At 39.7% G+C, this 26463-nt stretch overlaps 1 protein-coding gene across 1 annotated transcript in view; it reads right to left on the bottom strand.

The window, feature by feature from the left end:
• The window catches only part of GPC3 (glypican 3), a 439290-nt gene that overhangs the window by 131789 nt on the left and 281038 nt on the right, over positions 1–26463 (bottom strand). Inside the window, exons 4-5 of the mRNA XM_043459569.1 lie at positions 25440–25573; positions 14621–14746 (exon numbers count right to left, since the gene is read on the bottom strand). Of these exons, the coding sequence (XP_043315504.1) occupies positions 14621–14746; positions 25440–25573 (260 nt within the window). The remainder of the gene's footprint in view (positions 1–14620; positions 14747–25439; positions 25574–26463) is intronic.

Below are 26463 nucleotides of genomic sequence, written 5' to 3'. Positions count from 1 at the left end.
TCGGGTGGAGAGGGAGATGGGAGGGGGGATCGGGATGGGGAATAAGTGTAAATCTATGGCTGATTCATATCAATGTATGACAAAACCCACTGAAATGTTGTAAAGTAATTAGCCTCCAACTAATAAAAAAATTAAAAAAAAAAAAGAAATGTTAGCCATTCTTATGATTAAGACTTTCACTGTTTCAGTCCTACTTTCTGCAGTCAAATGCTCTACCCCTGGGCTATGTCCCCTCCACTCAGTCCTACTTTCTCAAGTTTCACTGCACACTCAGACAGGAATTAGAGGGGTCAAAGGGAAGAGAGAAGGTTTCAGAATGCCTCAGGGAAGAAAAGGTAAGAGAAGTTAAACCGTGAAGGCTGAAAGCCCAACAGATCTGCAGTTCCCCAGCAACACTTCAACCATCCAGTGTAAACCTCCTATGGTGGCGCCTTTTCCCTATGCTTCTTAAGGGCATAGGTACCAGGAGATGACCAATTGTCCCTTTTTGCCTGAGACTGAGAAATTTCCCAGGACTTGGGACATTTTGTGCCCAAATTAGAAAGTCTTGGGCAAACCTGACCAAGCTGATCACCATAGGGCCCAGAGGGTGTTTGCAGTTCGGGATCACTATTTGTTATAACCAGAGCACAGAGCACTCCTGCTAAATGCCATCCACTGGGGTTTAGAAAAGCTGGGTTATCCAGAAGCCATGAGAAGGGGGTTTTAATTGGACTTTCTTCAAATCTATGAAGAGCAGGGGAAGAGTTTCTAAAATTAATGGGTTTCATCAGGGGTACGTTAGCCAGTTTGAGGATGTTGGTCTTCAGCAGGACATTCTCACAACAATAGCCTCATTATCAACGATCCCTATTTGTTCACTTTGATTCTCTGATGCAGGCTTTCTTCAAGTTCTATTCCCAGTGGTGTTGTTATATGTGTTTGAATGTAATAAAGCTTCATTTATTTTAAAACAGTCTGTCACTGACACTTTTCATTAATTTAAACTGATGCTACAAATCCCACGAAGTATCTCCTTAAGCAGGGCCAATCAGTTTATTCAACACTGTGGAATGGCTTGTTTAAAAATAGAAGTTTGTGGGACTAGACGGATTTGCTTAAGGAAAAAAGGAATTTAAAGATGTTTTTGATGTGGACCACTTTTTAAGTTTTTATTAAATTTGCTACAATATTCTTCTGTGTCATGTTTTGGTTTTTTGGCTGCAAAGCATGTGAGATCCTAGCTCCCTGACCAGGGATTGAACCTGCACCCCTCCTCCATGGGAAGGTGAAGTCTTAACCACTGGATCACCAGGGAAGTCCCCAATTTTTTAAAAGTACTATTTCTAGAGAGATGCGTAGAGAGAGATACTCAGGAAGCTGCTCAAAGCTGTGTGTTCATAAAGAGAGTCCAGTAATGCTGTGCTAATTAGCCAACACATAATGCCATTTACTCAAAGTAAAACTTCCCTCTGTGTCTGATCTACTTTTCTACATTTTTGTTGTTTAGTCCCTAAGTTGTCTCTGACTTTTTTTTGACCCCATGGGCTGCAGCCCACCAGGCAAGAATACTGGAATGGGTTGCCATTCTCTTCTCCAGATGATCTTCCCCAAGTGAAGTGAAGTGAAGTGAAAGTCACTCAATCGTGTCCAACTCTTTGCGATTGCATGGACTATATAGCCCATGCAATTCTCCAGGCTAGAATACTGGAGTAGGTAGCCTTTCCCTTCTCCAGGGGATCTTCCCAACCCAGGGAACAAACCTGCATCGCCTGCATTGGCAAGCGTATTCTTTATCACTGAGCCACTTGGGAAGCACTTTTCTACATTAATACCTAGTAAATGGAGGGTGCCTCACAATTTTCAAAGATATTTCATATGTGTTTGCTTATTGGAGGCTCACAACAACCCTATGAGGTCGGCAGGGGAAGCATTAATTTCACCATTTCAAAGAAGGAAGAAATGAAACACAGAGGTAAAGTAAACCTGTCCAAAGGCAGACACATATACCATGAGCAAGCTGGATCTGGTACTCAGGTTTGTTACCAACAAGTATGTTTGTTGGTTCATTTATTGAATTCAACAGTCTTCAACAGTATGGAGAGTCAATTCTATGGCAGGTACAACTAAACAGTGAGGATACATAGAGAGGACATAGGGCTTGTCTTCTAGTGGAAGATTAGATAAAATATGCTCACTGGAGATGCGCCAGAGGGACACCTACGTGCTGAAGGTCTTAACTCAGACTGGGTTTGGGGCAGGAGGATTCAGGCTCCTCAGAGGAGATGCCATTGAGTCAAGGATAAGGAGAAGTAGGCCACAGCAACAGCTTTTTCTGGCCCCTTCAGGCCCTTTCTGGTCCTGGTCATTAAGCTATTCAGCCTGACTTTTTTTTGGGGGGGGGGCACACTGCATGGCATATAGGATCTCAGTTCCTTGACCAGGGATCGAACCCTCACTCCCTGTACTGGCAGCTCGGAGGCTTAACCACCTGGTTACCAGGGAAGTCCCCAGCCTGAGTTCTTGTGTAGCATAACCCTCTACACATCCCTCTGACCCAAGGCTGGTGTACCCTGACCTTAGGTGAGGTCAGCTTACTCTGGCCCTCTTTAAAGAGGGACTTATCCCAGCTCTGGGCCTGAAGCTGTGCCAAAAAGCAAGAAGGGGGACAAAATGGGCCATCAAGTAATTCAAACTATGGTGGTTTAAGGTCCATCCATTCAGAGACACGTGGACCACTAAAATACCAGGAGGCAAAATGTAGAAGCTCCTGTGACACCGGAGCTACAAATAAAAGTAAATTTTCCTTCAGAGGGAAATGAAACTTCATTACAGAGGCGACAAATCCAAGGATCAAAGGCACACTCACGTACAAAAGTAACATTCATTGGCTTGAGAAATTGGGCAATCACGACTGATTTTAATGACCTCTCTCCTTTTCCACAAAGGTTAACCCAAGGGTGACAGAAAGGACTTCAGAGAATTGGGCAACCAGATTTGCCTTGCAACCTGACCCTTCCTGGTTTCTAATGTAAGTAAAATAGAAAGATTACCTGAGTGCATCACTGTTAAAAAGTTCTAGGAGGAACCGTTGAAACGACCTTTGCTATGAAACAAGATATTGAAGGTAGGAAGTCTAGTCCAGGACATATCCATAGATGTAATTAACTCTCACTTTATCACCAGTGGACCCAAATGCCCACCACCTGTGATGAACAGGGGCAAGGGTGAGGATTTTAACATTTTTGCAGAAGGGAGAAGAAAAAAAGTTAAAGATGAGAGGGAGTGGGTGAAGCAGTCTCCCTGTTCAGTTCAGTTCAGTTGCTCAGTCATATCTGACTCTTTGCAACCCCAGGGACTGTAGCACACCAGGCTTCCCTGTCCATCACCAACTCCCAGAGCCTACTCCAATTCATGTCCATCAAGTCAGTGATGCCATCCAACCATCTCATCCTCTGTCATCCCCTTCTCCTCCCGCCTTCAATCTTTCCCAGCATCACAGTCTTTTCCAATGAGTCAGTTCTTCACATCAGGTTGGAAAAGACTGAAGTTTCAGCTTCAGCATCAGTCCTTCCAAGGAATATTCAGGACTGATTTCCTTTAGGATAGACTGGTTGGATCTCCTTGCAGTCCAAGGGACTCTCAAAAGTCTTCTCCAACACCACAGTTCAAAAGCATCAATTCTTCGGCTCTCAGCTTTCTTTATAGTCCAACTCTCACATCCATACATGACTACTGGAAAAACCATAGTTTTGACTAGACAGACCTTTGTTGGTAAAAGACTTCAGAAATGGATCACTAAAGGGAATTGAAGTCATGCAGGGCTCCATCTCTCTTCCAGTAAAGAACTGGAAGGACCATCTTTATAGGCTCATTTTATTGAAGAACAGCGATAGCAGCTGCCATTTCCTGAGGGCCTACTGTGTTTCGGGCACTGTACTCTGTATTCACAATCTCTCTGAATCCTGTCAACAATTCATTAAAGGTAGAAATTATTAACTCCAATGGGCAGATGTGGAAATGGGCTCAGAGAAGAGAAAGAGCTAATACCTACTGGAGGAGAAATCCAAACCCAAGCTTGCTGACCCCAAAGATGTGCATTGAAACAACTGCCCCATGGCTTTTTATGATTGCCCCCATAACTTTGCAATTTGCCTCTGGGTGCTTTTTGTTAATTCCTAACTGCTTGACTTCATCAGTAAAAATCACCAGAGAAATGCAAGCAGTATTTCACATTTGCTTAAGTATAGGAGGAAAAGGGGAAAAAAAAAAACCTGCAGAGCTGAGTTTCTTGCAAGGGAGCCCCCAAAAGCTTACCCTGGGGCAAGAACTGGGGCCAGTGGCAGTCGAGAAGGGGCACCTGCCAATCTTTTCCTGCAGTGAGTAAGATCTATAGCACGACCACAACGGCCCCAACAATAAGGCAGCCAGAGGGGTCTAAGGGCAGAGCCACTGGCAAGAGCCTCCCAAGAGGCTCCCCTAACAGGCCTCTGAATGTCCTTCAAACTCGGAGTCTCAAGAGTCCATTTTCTTGATGCTCAGCGACTGCCAGAAATAACTCTTCTGGGTCAGAGCACCTGGATGAAAATGTTTCAGGTGGGTTCTGCTTCTGTCAGTCAAAGGTGTTCTGATGAAGCAACACTGCAATCACTCAAGGACTGACTGTCCACTTCAGACAGAAAAGGCCAGGGCACTTGTCCCGCCCAGCAGCCTTGTTTCAAACAACTCACCACCTCCCTTACGTGCGCTCAGAGGGGTGAATAGAAAGCAGTGGCAGACTTCAAATTTGTAAATAAATATCAACCAGAATGTATACAGCCAAAGCTGTGTTGGGTACCATCAGTGATTCTGACATTACTTAAACATTTCTGGAATGCCTCTCTGGAAAGTCTATATAAAACCAGTTTAAGCGTCACAAGAAATACACAGCTCCTTTTATCCTCTTACCCCAAATGGATCCCAAATGGTATAACGCAGCTTAAGCAGCTTCCCCACTCAATAGTTTGGTTCTGAAAGACTTACAGATATTTACCCCAAATCCAGTTTGCCTTGACAGGAAGAATGGCCCTGGACGTTTACCTGTCCTGCTCAACCACACTCTAATCATGTGCCAATATCAACAACAGCTATCGTGTACTCATGTGTCAGCATACCCCTTCACAACAGTCCTGCAGAATAGGTACAATTATACCCACCTCAAAATAAGGGAACAGGTTGTGCTGTTAAAGGACCTGCCAGAAGCACACAGTCAACGTCTAAACCAAGATTAAAACCTTCACCTGTATCATTCTAGTGACTGCACTCACTCTTCCAGACACGCACCAATCACCTGGCTCATGCATCCTAACCTCTCAGGGCCTTCTCTAATTCTCCATCTGTATCACTGATGATCAATGGGCTGAACACCAACAACTTGCAGACTGTGAAACTGACCATATGCCCTCAAGGCTTTTTCTCCAGGGGATCTTCCCAACCCAGGTATCAAACCCAGGTCTCCCACATTGCAGGCAGATTCTTTACCAGCTGAGCCACTAGAGAAGCCCAAGAAGACTGGAGTGGGTAGCCTATTCCTTCTCCAGCAGATCAAACCAGGGTCTCCTGCATTGAGAGGCGGATTCTTTACCAACTGAGCTCTCAGGGACCCTTTCCTAAAGAAGATGTCAAAAAATATTTTGAGGACTGGTGGCCTCAGTGAAGTCAGTCCATGACATACTAAAGTTGCCTACTCTGAAGGAGGCAATAATACCTCAAGCACACAGAAGCCCTGATGTGTTAAATAAATAATTTCTTAAAAGCAATTATAGTCCTTCATGGATCGGTCTCCTAAGCCTTCCAAGCAAAAATGGAGCAGTGCATGGAGCAGTGACAGTAATAGCAGACAGGCCTAACTTCACCTTCAGAATCACATTTCGAAGAGGAAGCTGTGTGGTGAGATTGGTTTGGTGAGGGTATGGATGTGCAAGGACCCATCTTGGAGGCCCAAATGCTCTTCTTATAATGAGATGATCCAACTAAGCATGGGTGGGCCTGGCATAAGTACTAATAGGGCACACTCTGCTTCAAGAATAAGTCATCCAGCCTTCAACAGGTGGTTACAGACATCTGTGCTGAGCGTGAGGGTGTCTCCTCTCACTACTTTAGACCTGACAGTTGACAAGCCCATCCTGAATGTGGCAGATCATATTATGCTGTTAGTCACTAGGATAAGCTGGGTTTTTCTCACTCAATTCTGCAGGTTGAGCTGCTGTATGTGACACTATAATCTTAAGGGATAAATGTCACTGTATTGCCATGAAGTAGGTCCTGAAAAATAGCTATCACTAGAGACAAGTTTTGAAATAAATATATGATGGAGAATATGCCAATCTAAGCCCTTAGAGGAATTATTACATGGGGGTGCATGCCAAATTTATCTTACCTTATCAGGATTATAAAAAATCTTTTCACTGACAAATATTTCATGCTACACCAAGTTAAGCCATTTTCTATGTAATCTATTTTTCCTTCAAAACTTTTCCATGAACAATTATGTTTACCTAAAGCAAGAAGAAAATGTAAGCTGCTATACTAGCTATATCTCAGTACTTTCATTCTAGGACACACAGTCAAATCAGAAAAAATTGAAGTATCATGTTTCTGCTTCCAGGAAAGCTGAATAAAATGAAATCCAAAAATGTCTGAAGGGGACCGAGAAGCTGTGGAGGTAGACAGTGCTCCAAACAAAATAATTTTCCTGGTCTAAAAAAACACCTGAACCAAATCCCTATTTGTCCCTCTCTCCCTCCTACCAGCCTTTCACAAGCAGAGCTTCCTACAGGATAGGGGGCAGAGGAAGAACTAGCAATGAGAAGAGCTGGGATACTGAAGACTGCACCTCAGATTCTAATCCTCCAACCATCACAACAGGGGCTGCTGAGAAGAGCGATAAGCCCTGGCTTCAGCAAGAGTTTAGTCTGGCTTGTGCCTAAGCCAGCTCAAAAGCAAATGACTTTAGGACTTGACTCAATATCATTCAATATTATTTCCACGATCCACTGTTTACTTTCTTTCCTCTGCCCACTTCCTCTTGGCTCCGTTTCTTGTAATCTTATATTTGCTTCTCCATCGGCATTTTCATTGGCTATACCATATTTAAAATTCTATGTATACGGCCTTGAGCCTTCAAAAACTACAACATAATCCTAAACGAACAGAAGGCAAACAATAATAATAACTTATTTTAGCATGAGAGTATGGGAGCTATATGTAGCAACTGCTGCATACTGCTGGCCTGATGTGGCTGGAATGAGCTGTGCAAATGTGTATGTCTGAATATCTATACATTCCGCACATAGGTCTTCTCTGCAATTAATCATTCATTACCAGATTGAAGATTCTGAAGGTCTTTCCATTTTGCTCTGTGAACCAGTGAAAAACCTTTTAGTGTTACAAATTGGCCCCTCCCCCTACCTCAAAACAGTGTTCTTTAAATAACTGCATTATAAAAACAGAATCAACTATTTTCCCTCATCTTTCCTGCATATAGGGCGAAAATCAGCCATTTTGTTCATCTCAATTTTAAAAAATTATTTTGTACATGTCAGAAATTGAGTGTTAATGTTTCTCACATTCATTCCCACTTGTTGCTATGACACAGTCTATCCCTCCAATCCAGCAGAAGAAAAATAGTCTCATTACCCTACTTTTCTGAAGCATTCAGAAGGTTTCAAGACAAGAACAAAACTCCTCAAGAATTAAAACAATTGCTTTGTATATTCCTGCTTCTGCCTTTCCAATTAAGCAGAGAAATCCTGGAGAGGCCTTATAAACATCGGAAGACTTGTCTGATCAGTGGAAACAAGGGAAAATGTGCAGTAAGAGTATGTGTCTATAATTTCTCAGGTGAAGTGGAAGGTAAGATTATGTAGGAGGCAGAGGACATACCTTCACTGCAGTGTGACCCTGCGGATCTCATGGAGTTTATTCTCTAATGCCAGGTGCCCCATGTACTCCGCTGAGAGTCCCAGCGTCATACTGAGGAAATGCAAAATGGCTAATGATACGCAATGAACACAAGTGGCTATGTAGATCTATCAGCCAGAAGAGAACAGCTATATTCTGGGGCTGACATCTAGATCCAGGCCCATGGAGGCCAACGGCATGGCAGAGGAGCAGCAAACCCAGCTAGGACTGGATCAGAGAGGGAACTAAGGCATTGTGCCACAGAGCACAAATAGTTGTATATGTGGAACTGATAAACATCAAAGTCACCAGGGAAGTAGAAACTCCTGTAGGAGGTATGCTGACTGTAGAAGAAGCCAGCTGAGCAGACATACAACGCTGAGAGAAAAGGACTCAGAGGAGAATGACTGCAAAGGCATATGGAGATGAGGCCAGGTGGAGGAGAGCCTAGCACGGAAATGCTGCTCAAGTATGATGGGGATGGAAGACCTAAAGCTTTGGCTCTCTTAACCTCAAGGTTAAGGGTGAGCCAAGCTGATTCAGAGGTGGTGGGAAAAGCCTAATCAGAGCAGTAGTTGCTCAGGGTTAACATAAAAATGGATGGAGGGACTTCCCTGGTGGTACAGTGGATGGGAATCTGCCTATCAGTGCAGGAGACAGAGGTTCAATATCTGGTTCAGGAAGATTCACATGCCATGGGGCAATTAAGTCCGGATGCCACAACTACTGAGCCTGTACTCCTCAACAAGAGAAGCCACCGCAATAAGAAGCCTGCACACCACAACTAGAGAGTAGTTCCCACTCACTACAACTCCAGAAAGCCCACACATAGCAACAAAGTGCAACCAAAAAAAAAAAAAGGTGGAAAACTGATGACTGGATAAACAAAATGTACTATATGCACACAATGAAATATTATTGGCCATAAGAAGAAAAGAAGTGCTGGTACATGCTACAACTTGGATGAACCTTAAAAGGCATTATGCTAAGTGAATTGTTCCATTTATACAAAATATCCAGAATAGGCAAATCTAGAGATAGAAATCAGGTGGTTAGTTGCCAGAGGCTGGAGGAAGGGGAGAATGGGAAATGACCACTAATGGGTACAAGATTTCTTCTGGGGTGATGATACAGTCTTAGAACAAGAGAGAGGTGGTGATTGTACAACACTGTGAATGTACTAAATGCCACTGAATTGTATACCGTAAAATGGTTACTTTTATATTATATGAATTTCACCTCAACACACACACACACAAGCATGCATAGTTATCTTTATAGGTTGGATTTTTGTTCCTTTGAAAATTCCTTACTTTTAGTCAAGTTCCTTACTTTTAGTCAGGAAAATTTATGAAAATCAAGAATCTTGAAAAAGATTAAGATTTGCCAGTGGAGACACCTGATTAAAATGAAAATATTGATGTTGAAGAAAATATCAATCAGTATCAGCTGGGTTGTCATAGCTATTTTTTTTTTTAAATTTTTTTATTAGTTGGAGGCTAATTACTTCACAACATTTCAGTGGGTTTTGTCATACATTGATATGAATCAGCCATAGATTTACACGTATTCCCCATCCCGATCCCCCCTCCCACCTCCCTCTCCACCCGATTCCTCTGGGTCTTCCCAGTGCACCAGGCCCGAGCACTGTCTCATGCATCCCACCTGGGCTGGTGATCCTGCTTTTCACCAGAGATAGCTATACATGCTGTTTTTTGAAACATCCCCCCCTCACCTTCTCCCACAGAGTCCAAAAGTCTGTTCTGTACATCTGTGTCTCTTTTTTTGTTTTGCATATAGGGTTATCATTACCATCTTTCTAAATTCCATATATATGTGTTAGTATGCTGTAATGTTCTTTATCTTTCTGGCTTACTTCACTCTGTATAAGGGGCTCCAGTTTCATCCATCTCATTAGAACTGGTTCAAATGAATTCTTTTTAATGGCTGAGTAAAATTCCATGGTGTATATGTTACCACAGCTTCCTTATCCATTCATCTGCTGATGGGCATCTAGGTTGCTTCCATGTCCTGGCTATTATAAACAGTGCTGCGATGAACATTGGGGTGCACGTGTCTCTTTCAGATCTGGTTTCCTCAGTGTGTATGCCCAGAAGTGGGATTGCTGGGTCATATGGCAGTTCTATTTATACCCTCCCGCTATGGATCCACAGATCTCTCAACTTTTAAAGAGTCAAGCAAGTGATTGTCACTCTAAACAAGGCCATATTTCATATTCTTTCAGTTTTATCTCTTGTGAATAAACTTAATTGAACTATGCAGGAAAAGACACCCAATACAGATGGGTAGAGCCTCTGCTTTGACACCTCTGAGGGGAGCTCTCTCTGGACTGCTGAGAAAAAAAGGATGGCTGATTTTTTTCCCTTATTTTTCTCCTCATTGAGTTGTAAACCCCTCAGGAGGGGCAGGCACTGGCTTCTAATACCTATCACTGATGTCCCACAGGGCCTAGTACATACTAAGTGCTCAATTTTTGTTGAAGGAATCTGAATGATCAGATGTTAAATGGAAAAAAAAAACCAGCATTTTTTCCTAAGGTTTTTGAACATGTATAGGTTCAAATAATTTCTCGCATGCTAATTTAAAATAAACTATTAAATAATAAAATGGGACTTACATAGTATCAAACCGTTTAAAAGAAGAATGAAAATTTCAGCCAGATAGTTGGCCTAACAGTTCTAAAAAGGTGCTTGAGAATGTATTTGCTAAATTGTTCACTCTTCATACGGGTATTTTCAGCATCATTGCAGGCAAAGCCTACATTTAGCTGTTTTTAAGCCCCGTGTTAGCTTACTTCTGTGGGCACCTTTATATTTGTCTTGGTCTCAGGGATTGTCTAATTGAAATTCTCTGTGGTTCTACAAAGGCAAAAGATGGAGGATTTTCTGCCTTTGGCAATGGTAGGAGGTTTCTGCCTGTAGGATGCATGCTGGCTCTCATGATGGAGCATACCTCACATGAGTCAAGCTTGCTAATTTGAAGACGTCTTTGTGAAATCCTGGAAGCCAATATTTATTTCCAGCCAAGATGGGGAGGAGGTGGAGGGAGGAGGAGGTGAGAAGACAAATGATGCTTACGTGATACTCCCTGAGACTAGATTTGTGAAAACCTTCTTTTCCTGCATAGTTTGATTAATTTTATTCAGAAGAGATAAAAACTGAAAGGATGTGAGATATGGCTCTGTTTAGAGAGACGGTGACTTTTTAAAAGTTGAGAAACAGGTAGATCCACAGTGGGAGGGTATAAATAGTTATGATAACCCAGCTGATATGGATTTTCAACATCAATATTTTCATTTTAATCATGTGTCTCCACTGAGAAGTCTTATTTTTTTCAGGATCCTTGATTTTCATTAATTTTCTTGATTAAAAGTAAAATATTTTCAAGGGAACACAAACCCAACCTATAAAGATAACAAAGTCACAACCCATTTGACAATATGAAGTGGCAACTGTTACTTAAGACTAAATGAGAAATTCAACGAAAAGCCTCAGAGAGGGGATATAACTATAGATGATACATGCAGCACAAAGCTACTCTTTATAAATGGGCACACATATGCTCAGGCTACAGAACTTCATTTTATTAAATGTATATTCCTAGTAATTTGGTAAAAACCTAGTTTAAGACTATTTCCTGCTCCCATCATTGCACTGCATGCTACGCATGCCAAGTTGCTTCAGTGTGTCTGACTCTGTGTGACCCCATAGACGGCGGCCCACCAGGCTCCTCTATCCCTGGGATTCTCCAGGCAAGAATACTGGAGTGGGTTGCCATTTCCCTCTCCAATCATTGCATTAGGTCAGTGATTAAAGTACAGGTTAATGATAAGCCAAGGTTGCCAACCATGGAAGAAGCACTTCCTGGATTACATTACCCGTACTCTGTCTACAAATAACATTTGACTTCCTTCCTTCCTCCATTTGCTGCATCATATATATTAACAATAAAAGTTGCTTTGAAAAAAGTAGGTTTTGCAGAAGTAACAAATAAGAGCTTGAAATAATGGCTTTCCTCCATACTATGATATTTATTATTTTGTTCAATATCCTAAGATATTAAAAGCTGACAAATTAAACAGAAAAGTTTTTGGTTAGCAGAGCTATTTTAATGGTGCAAAAAGTGCCCTTGGTTAACTTCTGGACTCATTCAAAGCTAGCAGACTTTGGATTCCACCATTTGATAGAAAAGGATTTTCTCAGTTTCAGGACAACATCCTTCATGAAAGTATACCAAATATGAATAGTTTATATGAGTAAAATTCAATTTTAAAAAATCCCACTAATTCAAAAAACATAGGACTGCCTAAGAAGAAACTCTTTTGAATTAACTAAAACTGGATCATCTGATATATCAGAAGATATATCCAGTGCGGTGACAACATTTGCTCTAAATGATCACAACAAGGAGGAAACAAATATTAGTGCTTGATACATAGTAGGTACTCAAATATTTGTTAAATGAGTAAATAAACAAACGAATGAATGATTACAGTAGTAAATAAACTAAAATTTGCTTTTTAATTAAAAAAAAATGGTTATGCTGCTCTAAACAAATGAAAAATTGTTCATGTTTCACCGTCTTAATATACCAGTGGGTAAGTTATTGGGATGGTTTCTCATCAAGTTTATGCAAGAACCACATACTGAACCTGTGGGAATTTTCTTTCTGAAATATGATGTCATTTATATCTGTTTTAACAGAGAAGGAAATGGCAACCCACTCCAGTATTCTTGCCTGGAGAATTCCATGGACAAAGGAGCCTAGCAGGTTACAGTCCATGGGGTCGCACAGAGTCAGACACAACTAAGTGACTAAATAGCACACCTGTTTTAAAGCATCTGCTTTATATTTATTTTTCAAATTTATTTTTTAAATATAAACATATTTTTTTAATTGGAGGCTAATTACTTTACAATATTGTAGTGGTTTTGCCATACATTGACATGAATCTGCCATGGGTGCATCTGCTTTTTATAAAGCCAAATACCAAATGCTTCTCTTTGATAATTTAAATGAATATGTCACAACAGTTGGATACATTTTCATGATTCTACTCAGTACCTGATAGAACTTTTAGGGTGATGAATATACATCCCATTCTCTTTGTTCCAGGTCAGTACAAAGCTTAGTTGAGAAACAAGCTGTTTTCAGGCCTATGTTCTACTTTGCCCTGGGAAGAGGAGGGGTGGTGGGGGAAGGTAGAAAGAAGAGAACTAACACAAACTAAGCTTCCAGTATGTGCCTGCCTTCTAGGGGCTTTACCTCACCTGTTAGTTACAATACTGGGAGATACCCCTTCCTTACAGAAGAGGATCTTGACACTTTCTAGGTGAAGTGACTCACCCAAGGCCACACAGAGTCAGTAGCAGAGCTGAGATGAAAACCCAAGTTCATCTGGCTCCAAAGCGTTCCTCTGCCCATGGCATTACACCACTAATTAATTCCATTTAGCATCATGATTAATTATCCTATGTCTGGATATTGGATTCTGCTAGAACGTAAAGGTCCTCAAATCAAGTAACTTGCCTGTCATCTTGTTCATCTTCATACCCCTAGCACCTACCTCAATGCCTAATGCATAGTATCTCAAAACATAATCATAAACATAAATCTCAAAACATAAATGTTGAAGGTATGGATGAATGAATGGATAAGGAAATAAAGCACACAGACTGTCGGAACTAGTGGTGCTTTAATCCAACCACCTCAGTTCTTGCCTCAAGTCACTTGCCTTGGGTTAAACAACTGGTCAGTGAAAGATTCAGAACTTGCATCCAGGTCTCTTCTGTACTCCCCTCTACAATATGCTACCCCTTGCACAAACATTTTTGAAAGCATGTTCATCAACCCCATTATGGAGTTTCCTACGCATTTTACCCTCTTGATTTAATTCTTTAATTGCAAGCCATTTTTTACACATACAAAGCAATGGCGGTCAGGAATATCACTAGCCCACTAGAATGAAGGCTCCTTGAGGATAGGAAAACTTGCCTGTTCTGTTTACTTCTACATGAGAGGCACTTAGAAAATGCTCAGTAAATATTTGCTGAAAAAGAATACATATTATTTCCTTTCCAGCGATAAGCAAATTCTTCAGAGATGACAAATGTTAGTACAGATAATACTAAGAAACACTTAAAGAATCAAACATTTCAATAAAAATGATGTGAAACAGTACTTCTCCTTCCCTCCCCTTTCTTCTATTCTCCATCTTCATCTATAACACAGGGGGAAATAATGCAATTTCATAGGATGGACATAAGGATAAAGAGAGTTAACACATAGAAGCACTTAGCATTGTGCTCGATATATAGTAAATTCTCATAAATATCAGCCATTAGTACAAACATGATTTCTTTAAATCAATCAATCAATAAGGGCCCACATAATGAGAAGGTGGAAGAAACCTAAGACCCACGGAAGAAAGACTTGCCTTATGCTTACAATTTGTAAAATGTTCCTGAATCCATAGTTTTCTGTGTGCTTCAAAGTTTGTAAGTCCTATGAGGGCTGTAAGTCATAGACAGCATGTGCCATGCCATAGATGTTCATGTGTATGTTTTTTTCCATTATTTTTCTCATGAAATTAATGGAGAGAAGACATAACTAACCCTGATATGAGCACATGATGAGTATTTCTCATATACTGCTATATGTAACATTCAAAAAAGATTACCTCTCCACGAGTTCTTGTCCATTCCAGCAAAGAGTGTCATTTTCAGCCACAGGGCTATGGCTGCAGATGTAGCCAGGCAAAGCACTATAGAAGCTGATGAAAGATTTTAACTTCTGAATTAGTTCCCTGAAAGAAAAACAAAACATCTGTGCATAAGACGCAAGTAAACCCAGTATGAGGAAAGTTTAATTTCCTTATCAGCATGATAGAAAAGCTCTGCCAGGCTGATTAGAGCAATAAATGATTTTAAAAGACATTCTTGGCTACAAGGTCACAATTTAGGTTTTTTTTTTTAAATCAATAAAATGATATTAGGAAAAAAAGTTGCCTGCCATATAAGGTGCTATTCCTATCAGAAGGATGATTTAATTCTAACATCCATTTTCTAACACGTTCAGCTTCCATTTTTCATTCAGATGCTGTTACCTACATTCTCAAAGGTGCTGATTACAAGGCACATTGAAGCGCTACATATCTTTTGGCTTCTGAGTGTAATTGAGTGCATTGATTGTAATTTTCAATTCTATTACCCTAGAGATGGCCCCTTTCCATATAGACTGGCTATTAGTTGCAGATCAGAATCGCGGGGTGCTCAGAGCAGTATAAGCTCTATGAAATTCTCCTGACAATGTCATCAGAGAAACTCACATCTGCTAGAGGAGGAAGGTTTCTTTGTTCTTTGTTTGTATATTGTGGTTCTTATAAGGGGGTTGGGAGGGCTCCTAGTATATTTTATTATATATTTGCTCTGGCTTTCATGTTATAGGAGTGTGCATGACAGAGAGAAGATATTATATATGCAAATATGTATAAACACACACCCATAAATACCCTGCAAAATTTTTGGCCTATTATCTTCTTTCAGATGTACATGAACATACAAAATAAGACACTATAGACTGGAGGGAAGTGTATATGCTTATAAAGAAATACTAAAACATCTATGCAATAGATGTCCAGTAGTAAACAAACCAAAATAAAATACTCTCTATTTTCTAAAGCAATATTTCTAGTATCAATAGAAAGGAAGTTAAAGAGTACTTCCTCTATATCCAAGTTTATCTTAAGTCTCCACTAAGTTTTTAGAGTCTCACCAGGGAATTTCCTGGCAGTGGAGTAATTATTCAATATTGTCTCCAGGCTAAGAATGGACTGACCTGATATATAGGCCTCTGGAGGAGCCAGAGGCCTGAATCTCATTTAGACACTAGTGAGAGCCCAGAAATGCCTTCTGGGGGTTGTTCTCAGATTTGGCTAAAAGAGGAAGACTGGTGGAAATTATTTTCTTGCATTTAATGCCATTTTCCATTTTATTACCATAAGACGACTCATTTCAACTAATGATTCAGAGGAAGAGAGAGAATGTGTGCTTACAATACTTGGCGCATCTTCAGAAAGGCTTGAGTCACAGTAAAGCCAGGGTGATGGACAGAACAACTGGGGAAGGGTTATTGAGACATATATAACTCCTGATACCCAAGAGTTACTTCCTGTTATGCTCAAACTCTCTCATAGCCTACTCCTGGTGGCTGCACTTCGTCAATCTCCAAAGTGAAGAGGCTCAGTATAGGGCTCTGAACATAAAAGTCAACATTATAGTTTCTCACAGAGGAAAAAGATGGGTTCAATTAACGCTAATAGGGGAGATGCTCCGTTTTACAAGGTAATAATATGGTTCCCAAGAGTGGAAATTGAAAGACTAAAGGCTAAGGCCGAGTAATTCCCCTCCTTACATGAGGAAATGGAATATGGCTATTAGTCTATGAGAAGTGATGGCCCTCCCTTTAATGAAAGTTTCCCTTAGGCCTCCTCCTACCTCCAAATTCTCTCTCACTAACATAGTGCTAGCAAGAAAAATTGAACTCATAGCAAAGCCTTCCAATTTGACTTCTCTAGAAGTTTAAAAAAACAAACAAACAAACAAAAAAAACCAGCGTAACACTCTGAACTGCTTCCAGCCTCCCAACTCTTGGAGTCTTTTTCTTGGCTGATCATAAAGATCATTGACATACTGGAGCAGATTCAGGGAGGGTCTTTCTAAGTGTTGAGGGGACGAAGGGCTGTGATAAACCTGACCTCCCACTTTATTATGGAAAGATATTACTTGGTTGGGTCAAGATAAAAGTCTAAGAAAGCCACAATGAATGTAAATAATGTCTGGCTCATTAAAATTGTAGAACTTAGGGAATCTCTCTGACACTTGAACAAGGTAACCTGGGGAAATAAAAGATCATCTTACTTCACAGAGTACTCATTACCTCCGTAGGACATACACGATGGACCTAAGAGACTGTATTTTTAAAACTTGTTCCTGAATTAGTTATTTTGAATTTAGAACACAGTATCATCTAGGAGCTATGATATAATGATGGTTGGGTTCTCAGGACAGCCCCTTAAAACCTATTAGGAGTAGTAGCTAAGAGCACTGATTTTGGAGTCTGACTCATATGAGTTTTGAATGCCAATTATTCCCTCACTTACTTAGCAGGAAAACCTTACTAGACAGACTAAACTTCTCTGAGGCTTAGTTTATTTTAAAACAAAGCAAATGATAGGTTGCTGGGATGATTAAATGAGAAAATGCATGTAAAGTGTTTAGCATAGTACCTGGCACAGAATAATACCCCACAATATTAGCCATTTGGCAATTTATTTCCATTATTATGAGCCTGTAGGATATAAATATATAATCTATATAAATATATATTATATTCCAGATAAACTTATGTATGCAAGATAATTAAGCTTTTTCAAGTTCCAGATAACTTTATATGCACAAGATAAATATTTCATCTGTTAAAGTGGGTATTAAAAAGTACAACCATGTTCTCTCCCTAAATATTTTTTCTGTTACTCTTTTCCAGAGACTAGCTAACTATTGGACTGGGTAAATCACTGGACTAATCTGGTATAGCAATTTGGATGGTCTTTACTTGGTAGGAAAGTGGTGGTGGCCTTCACAAGGATTCATGTCTAAGAACCTGATGTTGAGTTTTAAAAGGTACATTAATCATCAGGTGGGATACCAAGGGGGGAAGGGAGGAGGGAAGGGATGGATTGGGAGATTAGGGTTGGCATATATACACTACCATGCATAAAATATGTAACTGATAAGAATCGACTATATAGCACAGGGCACTCTACTCAAGACTCTGTGTAATGGCCTATATAGGAAGAGAATCTAAAAATGAGGGTATATATGTATATGTATAACTGATTCACTTTGCTATACAGCAGAAACTAAGAACAATGTAAAGCAGCTATATGCCAATTTAAAAAAAGAATTGAGATTCAAAAACAAAAAAATTTTAAGATAAAAGGTAGGTTAATCCTCAGGGAAATGTAAATCAAAACCACAGTAAGATACCACTTCACTAGGATGACTATAATAATAAAAAAAAGACAGGAAGTGAAGAAACCGGAACTCCCACACATTGCTGGTGGGAATGCAAAATAGGGCAACCACTGTGGAAAATAGTTTGGTGGTTCTTCACAAAGTTATGCATAGACTTCCCACATGACCCAGCAATTCCACTACTGTAACAGGTATATACACAAAATAATTAAAAACAAATATTCCTAATAAGTACATGTATACACCTGCTCATAGCAGTACTATTAACAAGAGCAAAAGGCAGAACAAGACAGATGTGCATCAACTGATAAATAGATAAAACAATTACATATTCTATATGATGGAATATTATTCAGTCTTAAAATGAAAAAAGTATTCCTACATTCTATAACAGATGTGTACCTTGAGAACATTATGCTAAGTGAATGAAACCAGTCATGAAAGACCACATAATATATGATTCCATTAATGTGAAATGTCCAGAATAGGTAAATGTAGAGAGACATAAGGTAGATCAGTGGTTACTTTGGGCTGGGGCAGATGAGGGTTGGGGAACAATAGCTAAAGGGTATGGGATTTCTTCTGAAGGTGACGAAAATGTTCTAAAATTGATTGTGGTGAGGATTGTACAACTCTGTGAATATAGTAAAAACAGCTGAATTATATACTTTAAATGGATGAATTGTATGGTGTGTGGATTATATCTCAATAAAGCTGTTATTGAGATATAACTCCAGAAAAGCTACTAGGTGAAATATGTCTTAGAGAAAGAGAGGGCTTGTCTATAAGAGAGAGATACTCCTTGAAATAGTGGAAAGAGAGAGTCAGGAGAGCTGGGAAAGAGCCAGTTTGGATGGACTTGAAAAAAAGATAAGGGTGAGGCATGAGAAAAGAAATTTGTAAGAGCTGCAAAGAGTGGTTAAAATCTATTTCTTCCCATCTTAGAAAATGAAGTCTGCTGCTTTTTTCTCATTATAAAAGAAATACATGTTCACTATTGAGAATTTATAGAATATAGAAATGCAGAAAGGAAAAAAATCTCTTATTTATAGTCCTACCAGCTAGAGATAATCACTGCTAATATTATAGAACATGGAAATGTAGAAGGGAAAAAAAATCTCTTATTCATAGTCCTACCAGCCAGAGATAATCACTGTTAATATTTGGATGTATTTCCTTTCTAGACTTTCCTCTCCAGAAAAGTTTTACTTTTATTTCTCTAAAACCTATTCTTCTTGATAGGCTATCCACTGAGTTCTTTTTGGTTCTCAGTGTATATTACCCCCATTGGAATCCACCAAGAATCCAGGGTGCGTTTGATATACAAAGAACATCAAAATAATGAAATAAATGCTTGTTCTCAAGTAACTCCCAGGACCTGTGGGATGAGGCAGTAGCCGCTCGATAAGAACAAGGAGCAGGGCTCTAGCACATCTAGAAAACTGGCCAATGCTTCTGAGTCCCCACATACAGTGTTTCGGTGCAGGGCAGGCCTTCATGCAAAACCTTCCAAAAGACTGAGAAAATAAACCTTGGTTTCCAAAGAAACTTTGATTTTTTAAAAGAAAGCCAGACTTTATATTTTTCAGGATAGAAGACTTTCTAAACTGATGGAGAGTTGATGACACCACAGCCCCCAAAGTAGTAGAGTAGGACAGAAGCAGTTTACTGCCTGCTGGGTTTACTGGGCATCTATTTCTCCTCTTCTTTGTCACTCCTTCCTACACCTGTTCTGGCATAGGAACTAAGTATATTTTACTTTTACCTTTTCTTAAATAACTTTCTGTCTCCCTGCTTATACTAGTAAATTTAGAAGGAGATGAGCTGAATATTTTATTTCTTTAAAGAAAGATACCTAAAACAAAATTGACATATTAATTACCCATGTATGATTCAGTTCAGATTTCTTTTCTTTGTGCCAGTAGCCCATGACAGACAACAAAAAAATCTACACTCATGAAATAAGGCAGTCTGCTCAACTGAATTGTCTCTGGTTAAAAAAAAAGAAAAAATTTGGACAATTAGTTGCCTAGAATGGGAAAAACAATTTAACTGAAGGGAATGTTCTTTGATTCCAATTCCACTTTATTCTAACCATACATGTCAAACATATCATTTGACATATAAATAGTGGAGCCATAGGCTCTCGCTTGGGACAAACCCAATGCTTGCTCACAGCAGTCTACTCAGGAAAAAGAGTCTCTTCAATGTGTTAAATGTGGAACTAAAGGAGAGGGCCCCTTTGCATGCACGAACTATTTTGAAATATTGCAGCTGGGCACACGTGATCTTCCCTGGGGTCTCCCACCATCCTCAAGAGGAACGTCCCCTTCTTGTGTTGTGGGGGAGGGGATTCCCTCAGCTTTCTTGCAATGATTTGCTTGGGCCAGGCATCAAAGCAGCACTAATTGGAAACCACTGCAAGTAAAAACAGCCTTTCATCCCCAGATACAGATCTTGAACTTTTCTCCTTTATCATTAAGGATTTTTTTTCTTAATATAAAATAATATGAGCTCAAAAAATTGAGAACACAAAAAAGTATGTAAACTAAAATAATTATCATTGGAATGATGCAGAATCGTGCTTAATTCTGCTGCAGAGAACCTTTCACAGTCTGACCCTAAACTATCATTTTCTACCATTCCAAAAACTAGCCCAGAGTTTTTCTCATACTGTTTCCTTTGCCTGGAATACACTCTTCTCCTTCTTTCATTTGTAGAATTTCTGTTCTTCCTTCAAGGTCCACCTTAAGAGTTACCTTTTCACAAGAGAGCTGCTAACATTCTCATCTATGATGCTGCCATTCTTTTGTACATAGCTCTGTTTGGGTACTCACCCACCAATGTATCAAAATTGTGTGTCTCTGTCTCCCTAACTAGGCTAGGAGCTCCTCCTATTTATCAGAGCCTAATCCTTATACCAACATAGATGGTGTTGACAAACGTTGAAAGCAGCAGAGTCCTATTTAGGGCAGAATGACTTGTACCAGACCTAAAACTCATTGATTCATTCAAGACATGTTTTGTTGTTTTGTTCAGAGGGTGGAAGGCACCACTGAGCTTACAAAGCTGTCCAGTCAAACCAGAGCAGCAATCTGAGAGGCAGTGGGAGTAAGCATTGATTTTGGACCAGGGAGCTGAGATCAGCTTTTGTTCTTTCCTTTCTAGGTCATTTACTAGTGTCACCTAATCCATTGCCCCTTTAGACCAAGTCAGAGAGGAAAGGGAGGAGGGGGAGTGCAGGACGAGGAAGGCTGGAATACATAGATGTAATTTCAGGAGGGTGTGACTTTCTCACAGGTTAGCATTTGGGCCAGAAGCTTGGTATGTAGATGCTGAGTGGACTATATTCAACTACAGATTTTGTGTTTGGAAAAGGGAGAGATAGTGCTCAGATCATAAAATACCAAACTTTGGGGGGATATGCAAATGACAAGGTAAGCAGTATCACAGGGGATGTGGTAAAAGAGACATTCGATAGAGCAAAGGAGGGACAGGCTGACATCTGAGATGTGCTGAAAATATTCGAGTTAGAAAGGGCTGTGAAAATATCATTTCTTTTATTCTGATTGTCCTACTTGTACATCTTGTCCTATCCTAACTGGTTGAAATCCGATGACAGATATTTTCAATATTTGTGTCTGCAAGGATTGCCGAGTCCCATACTTAGACCACCAGTTGGGTTATCAAATTGCCTTTAAATTGAACTAAGCAATTTCTAAGATTAGTTGTGTGTTGCAAACTACCCAGTTGGGGGCAGACAAAACAAACAGATGATTTCTGAATGCTACCAAAGGAAGCCTGCATTTCTTTGTGTGTTTTTATTTTAATAAGGCAATGGAGCTTTTCAACTCATAATCAGATTCAGACAGCTTGCTTACAACCTCCACAGACTGAAAGCTACGATAGGGTTCCTTTCCAATTATCAGATTTTCAACCACAGAGGATGGCTGTGGAGCATGGGTGTGAGCGGTGCTGGAGGCACATATATTTTTTTGGACAGTGTGAAATGCTGTGCAGAGAAATTTACATACAGAGAAATTTACAAAGGTACTACCACTCTGCCCAAACAAGCCCTCTTAATAACATCAGATTGCAGGGAGGGGGGCAGTGCATTTAGCAAGAGAGCATCTTAACCCTCAATTCTGCGCTCTCCCTAAGAGGGCTTACAATGCCTATTTGAGAGAGTTAAATGCAATCAGACACTCTCCTATTGTTTTCTTTTCTTATTCCGGCAGAGAATTCAGAAAGAAGGGCTCCATCTCAGTTTTGCTTCAGTTTGCAAAAAAGATAAGAAGCATTATGGGGTGAACTCATGTTTCCAACACCCAAGGAGTCCTACCTGACTGCAACTTAACTCAAATCTACAGGTTTTGCCATTTTTCTCACTACCCTTTCTTTTCTTTGGGGGTTAGCAACAAAGTCAAAAATGAGTCTAAACAAAGTGCCAAATCTGGATGCTCAGCCAGGAACTCATTTACCAATTTTTTTCTTTTCCCTGGAGGAATCAACACCCATAGAGCTCTCCCCAATGAGGCAAAAGGGAATAGATCTCACAGAGCCCAAGAGAGAAGGCAGCAGGATCGTAATAAACCTCCTATTTACTTATAAGTGTGTTTAGGCTGACGGGGTAAACTCAAAATGTGACTGGCATAGTGTGCTATTTTGAAAAAGCTTTACATGTGATTCTGTTACAAATTAATATTATACCACATCTCCCATGAAGCCTCCACTCTACCTGGGCACAGCTCTCCCCTCCCCTGTTGGCTGCCTCCATAGACTCTGCACATTCTTTGGCACTTATAAAACTGGTTTGAAATTATTTGTACTTAAGTCTATTTCCACATTAGACTGACTTGGGAGAGCAGAAACTATGTTTTGACTTTCAGTGCCCAATGTACATTCTGGCACACAATAGGTGTTTCCCAAATTTCTGCTGAATTGAACAGCAGCAGCAAGAATAAAAAAATATATATACACATACATGCACATACAAACACACACATATATATATACACAGTACTATAAATTTAATTTATATTATGCTGTAAATAAAAATTAATATAATGAAAACAAACATATTACAATTTCTGTTTCATTTTTTATTTATAAATAATACATAATATTATATAAATTCCTCATTTCAGTGCAATATGCAAGAGATTTCCGCTAGTTAAAGATCAACAAGTAATGTTAATTTCTCAGGTGGTTTGGGCAGAGTGAAAGCAATGGAGAACAATGGACAGGGGACAGACAGAAGCTAAAAAGGGCCTTGAGAAATGCCTTAATTTCGTCTTCCCAGAAAGACAAAAATTTCCCAAAGAACCCCTTTGCTATGTTGAAAAGGTTCTGAGTACTCTGGTGCCAGGACCCCTGAGATGGTTTTAAATATGTCCAAGGACTTTCTTAGTGGTCCAGTGATTAGGACTCCACACTTCCACTGCAGGGAGTGCAGGTTTGATCCCTGGTTGGGGAATTAAGATCCTGCATGCCTTGTGGCACTGACAAAATAAAAAATATGTCCACAAAATCTTTGACACTCCTCTATTCAAGAGGTGGAGCTCAATTTCCCTCCCCTTGAATGTGGACAAGAACAGGTGACTTGTTTCTAACAAATCAAATACATCAGAAATGACAGTATATCACTTCTGAGACTAGGTTGTAAGAAATATTGCAGCTTTCTCCTTGCTCTCTTCCAGGGCTCACTTATTCTGGGGAAGTCAGCAGCCGTGTTGTAAGGACACTCAGAAGGTCCATGTGGTAAGAAATGGAGGCCTCCTTCCAATCAACTAACTTGTTCCACGTGTAAATGAGTCCCCTTGGAGGTGGACCCTCCTGCTTCCCCTCACCTGTCAGCAGACTGCAGCTCCAGGTAACACCTTGACCGAAATTTCTTTGAGACTAAGGAGCACCCAGCTAAGCTGCCCGCAAAGTCCTGACAGAAACTGGGAGATAATAAATGTTTGTTGTTTTAAATAACTATGTTTTGTTGTCACTTTTTATTATATAGCCCTAGATAACCAACACAACCCAAAAGGTTCTTAAGAATTATTGAGGGGGAGGGGGGATGCAAAAAAAAAAAAAAAGAATTATTGAGGACCCCGAAGAGCTTTTGTTTACACGATGTATATTTAGTGACATCTACTGTTTTAGAAATTAAAACTCAGGAAAAAAATTTTAATTAATTTATTATTAATTTTAAACCAACAACAATGAGTCTTGATATGTTAGCATAAATATCATTTTAATGAAAAAAGTGTGAAAAGCAGTAAAGGTTTTGTGGTTTTGCAAAATATCTTCACTGCCTGGCTGAACAGGAGACAGCTCAATTTCTGCATTGGCTTCTGTATTTATTGTGTTACCATATATTATTTTGGTTGAAGTGTATGAATAAAAACCAGCTTCACACAGATACGAAGTTAGTAAAAGGAAGATCTTACACACCTCTGAAAGAGTTTCTGGGACTCCCTGAGTTTTCAAATCACACTTCAAAACTGCTGCTCTAGGGAAACTAGAAATGTATTAGGTTGGAAGTCAACAAAGAAAATGGGACTTCCTGAAATGCTTTGGAGGACTGTCTCTCAAGTGGCCTTACCGCCCTCTCTCACTCTAAACTGTGTCATATATGCTTAAGAGTTGCCATTTCAAAATCTCCTGTAGTAAATGGGTATGAAAGAAATAATTTAGCCCAAATCTGAGACTGTTACTTATTTCATCTCTTAATTTTCCATCCCTAGGCCAATCTCTCTCAATCCTCTCAAAGTCATCACAAGGCTAAACTCATGTCTAGTTATTCCTGAGCCAGTGGCAAAGGGTTGGCTACTGGTGCAGTCCTTTTGGGGAAATCAATTCTTCAAGATTTGCACTGAACTTCCCAATCCAGTTTCTACCCTTTATTGGTAAGCATGAAACTAGAATAGGGAAAGAGGGAATATGGATGGGGGAGGGAGGAATGAAGAGAATAAGAAACTTTAATTTGGTCCCTCAACTGCTGTCTTAAGGAACTGAAACCAAATCCTTTATTTTATCATTCTTAAGAGTGTGTAGAGTGCACACTGTGTGTACAAATCAGAATGTCTTGCCAGTTTCTCTTTGGTGAACTCACAGCAGACTCAATGTCAGTAATTGGGAAAGACACAAACCAAGCCATGGAATTGTGAGACCAGATCATAAATAAAAAAGGTTTTGTTTAATCAGTAAAGATCTGGAGAAATCTATTCCACTCCGTGTTGCTGTACTGGATATTTACATATGGTAAATTTACATTTAAATATGGTTTGGATATAATACAATATCTTTTTTCTTTTAACATTAACAGAGGATAGAATTTAATTAATTGAATGCTCTACTCAGAAGAACTAAATAACATGTATTTAAGAAGCTTCACTCCAGTGGGTTTTGACCTTAAAACACAATTGCTAATTGTATGCTGAAATAGAGAAGAAAAAAAAAAAACCCTCTCACCTTCTTCGGCTGGATAAGGTTTCTTCACGTTCTACACGAGCAACTTTTAATACCTTCTTGTCAATAAATAGATCTTCAGGATAATAAGCAGATCTATATTGACGTTGTTGAGAATGGGCACATAACTTGCCAATCTGAAAAAAGAAATGCAATATAATTATATGATACTTTCACAGATATGATAGTAGAAACAAATTCTGAAAAGCACTTCAATTTCTTCCCCAATTTCTTTTTAAAGAGCAGAACGAAGCTATTACTGGAGTCAAAAAAGGTGATACGCTTTTAAGGCAAAGAACCATCTGTGGAAAGGAAGGCTGAAGACTGGTGGGGGCACTTTGAGCACAGTCTATTCACAGATTTCCTAAGATGAAAATGCCTTATTTCTATAGTGAAGCCCACGTTAGAAAGGACCGTCTACACAGGACTTATGCTACTGATACCTTTCAATGGCAGTTGGTATTTACCCCTAGGAAGTGCACAAATGGAAACTGCCAAGTTGAGGAAGGCTTGGTGTAGGAAATGAGGGGGTGTGTGGGAGATGTACAGAGCAGTCTGTTAATAGGAGAGTAACCTCCTTCACACAAAGTGATCTGATTCTTCTGAGCATTCTGCTAACTCTTTTTAAAATTATATAAATTTCAGGTGAACAGCATTCAAATTTAAAGCTTAGTGCTATTACACTCATAGCAATGATAAAAATGGCATCAGCTTTCTTATCTCAAATCTAAATGATTTATTTGGTGAAAATATCTGTAGATTTGTTATTTGTTCACTTTCAGTCAAAAGCCTGAATAAACTCCTATATAAGTAAGTATGAATGTTAACATATGTTTCCCTTTGTGCCAGACGCTATGCTTCGTTTCCTTGTGTGTTATTTTAATAAGGCAACTCACTGCGTGCTAAGTCGCTTCAGTCGTGTCCAGATCTTTGCGACCCTATGGACTGTAGCCCATGAGGCGCCTCTGTCCAGGGGATTCTCCAGGCAAGAATACTGGAGTGGGGTATCATTTCCTTCTCCAGGGGA

This window comes from Cervus canadensis, chromosome X (assembly GCF_019320065.1).
Source record: "Cervus canadensis isolate Bull #8, Minnesota chromosome X, ASM1932006v1, whole genome shotgun sequence".
NCBI lineage: Eukaryota > Metazoa > Chordata > Mammalia > Artiodactyla > Cervidae > Cervus > Cervus canadensis.
The sequence above is the reverse complement of the archived record's forward strand: the minus strand, read 5'-3'. Positions and strand labels throughout refer to the sequence as shown.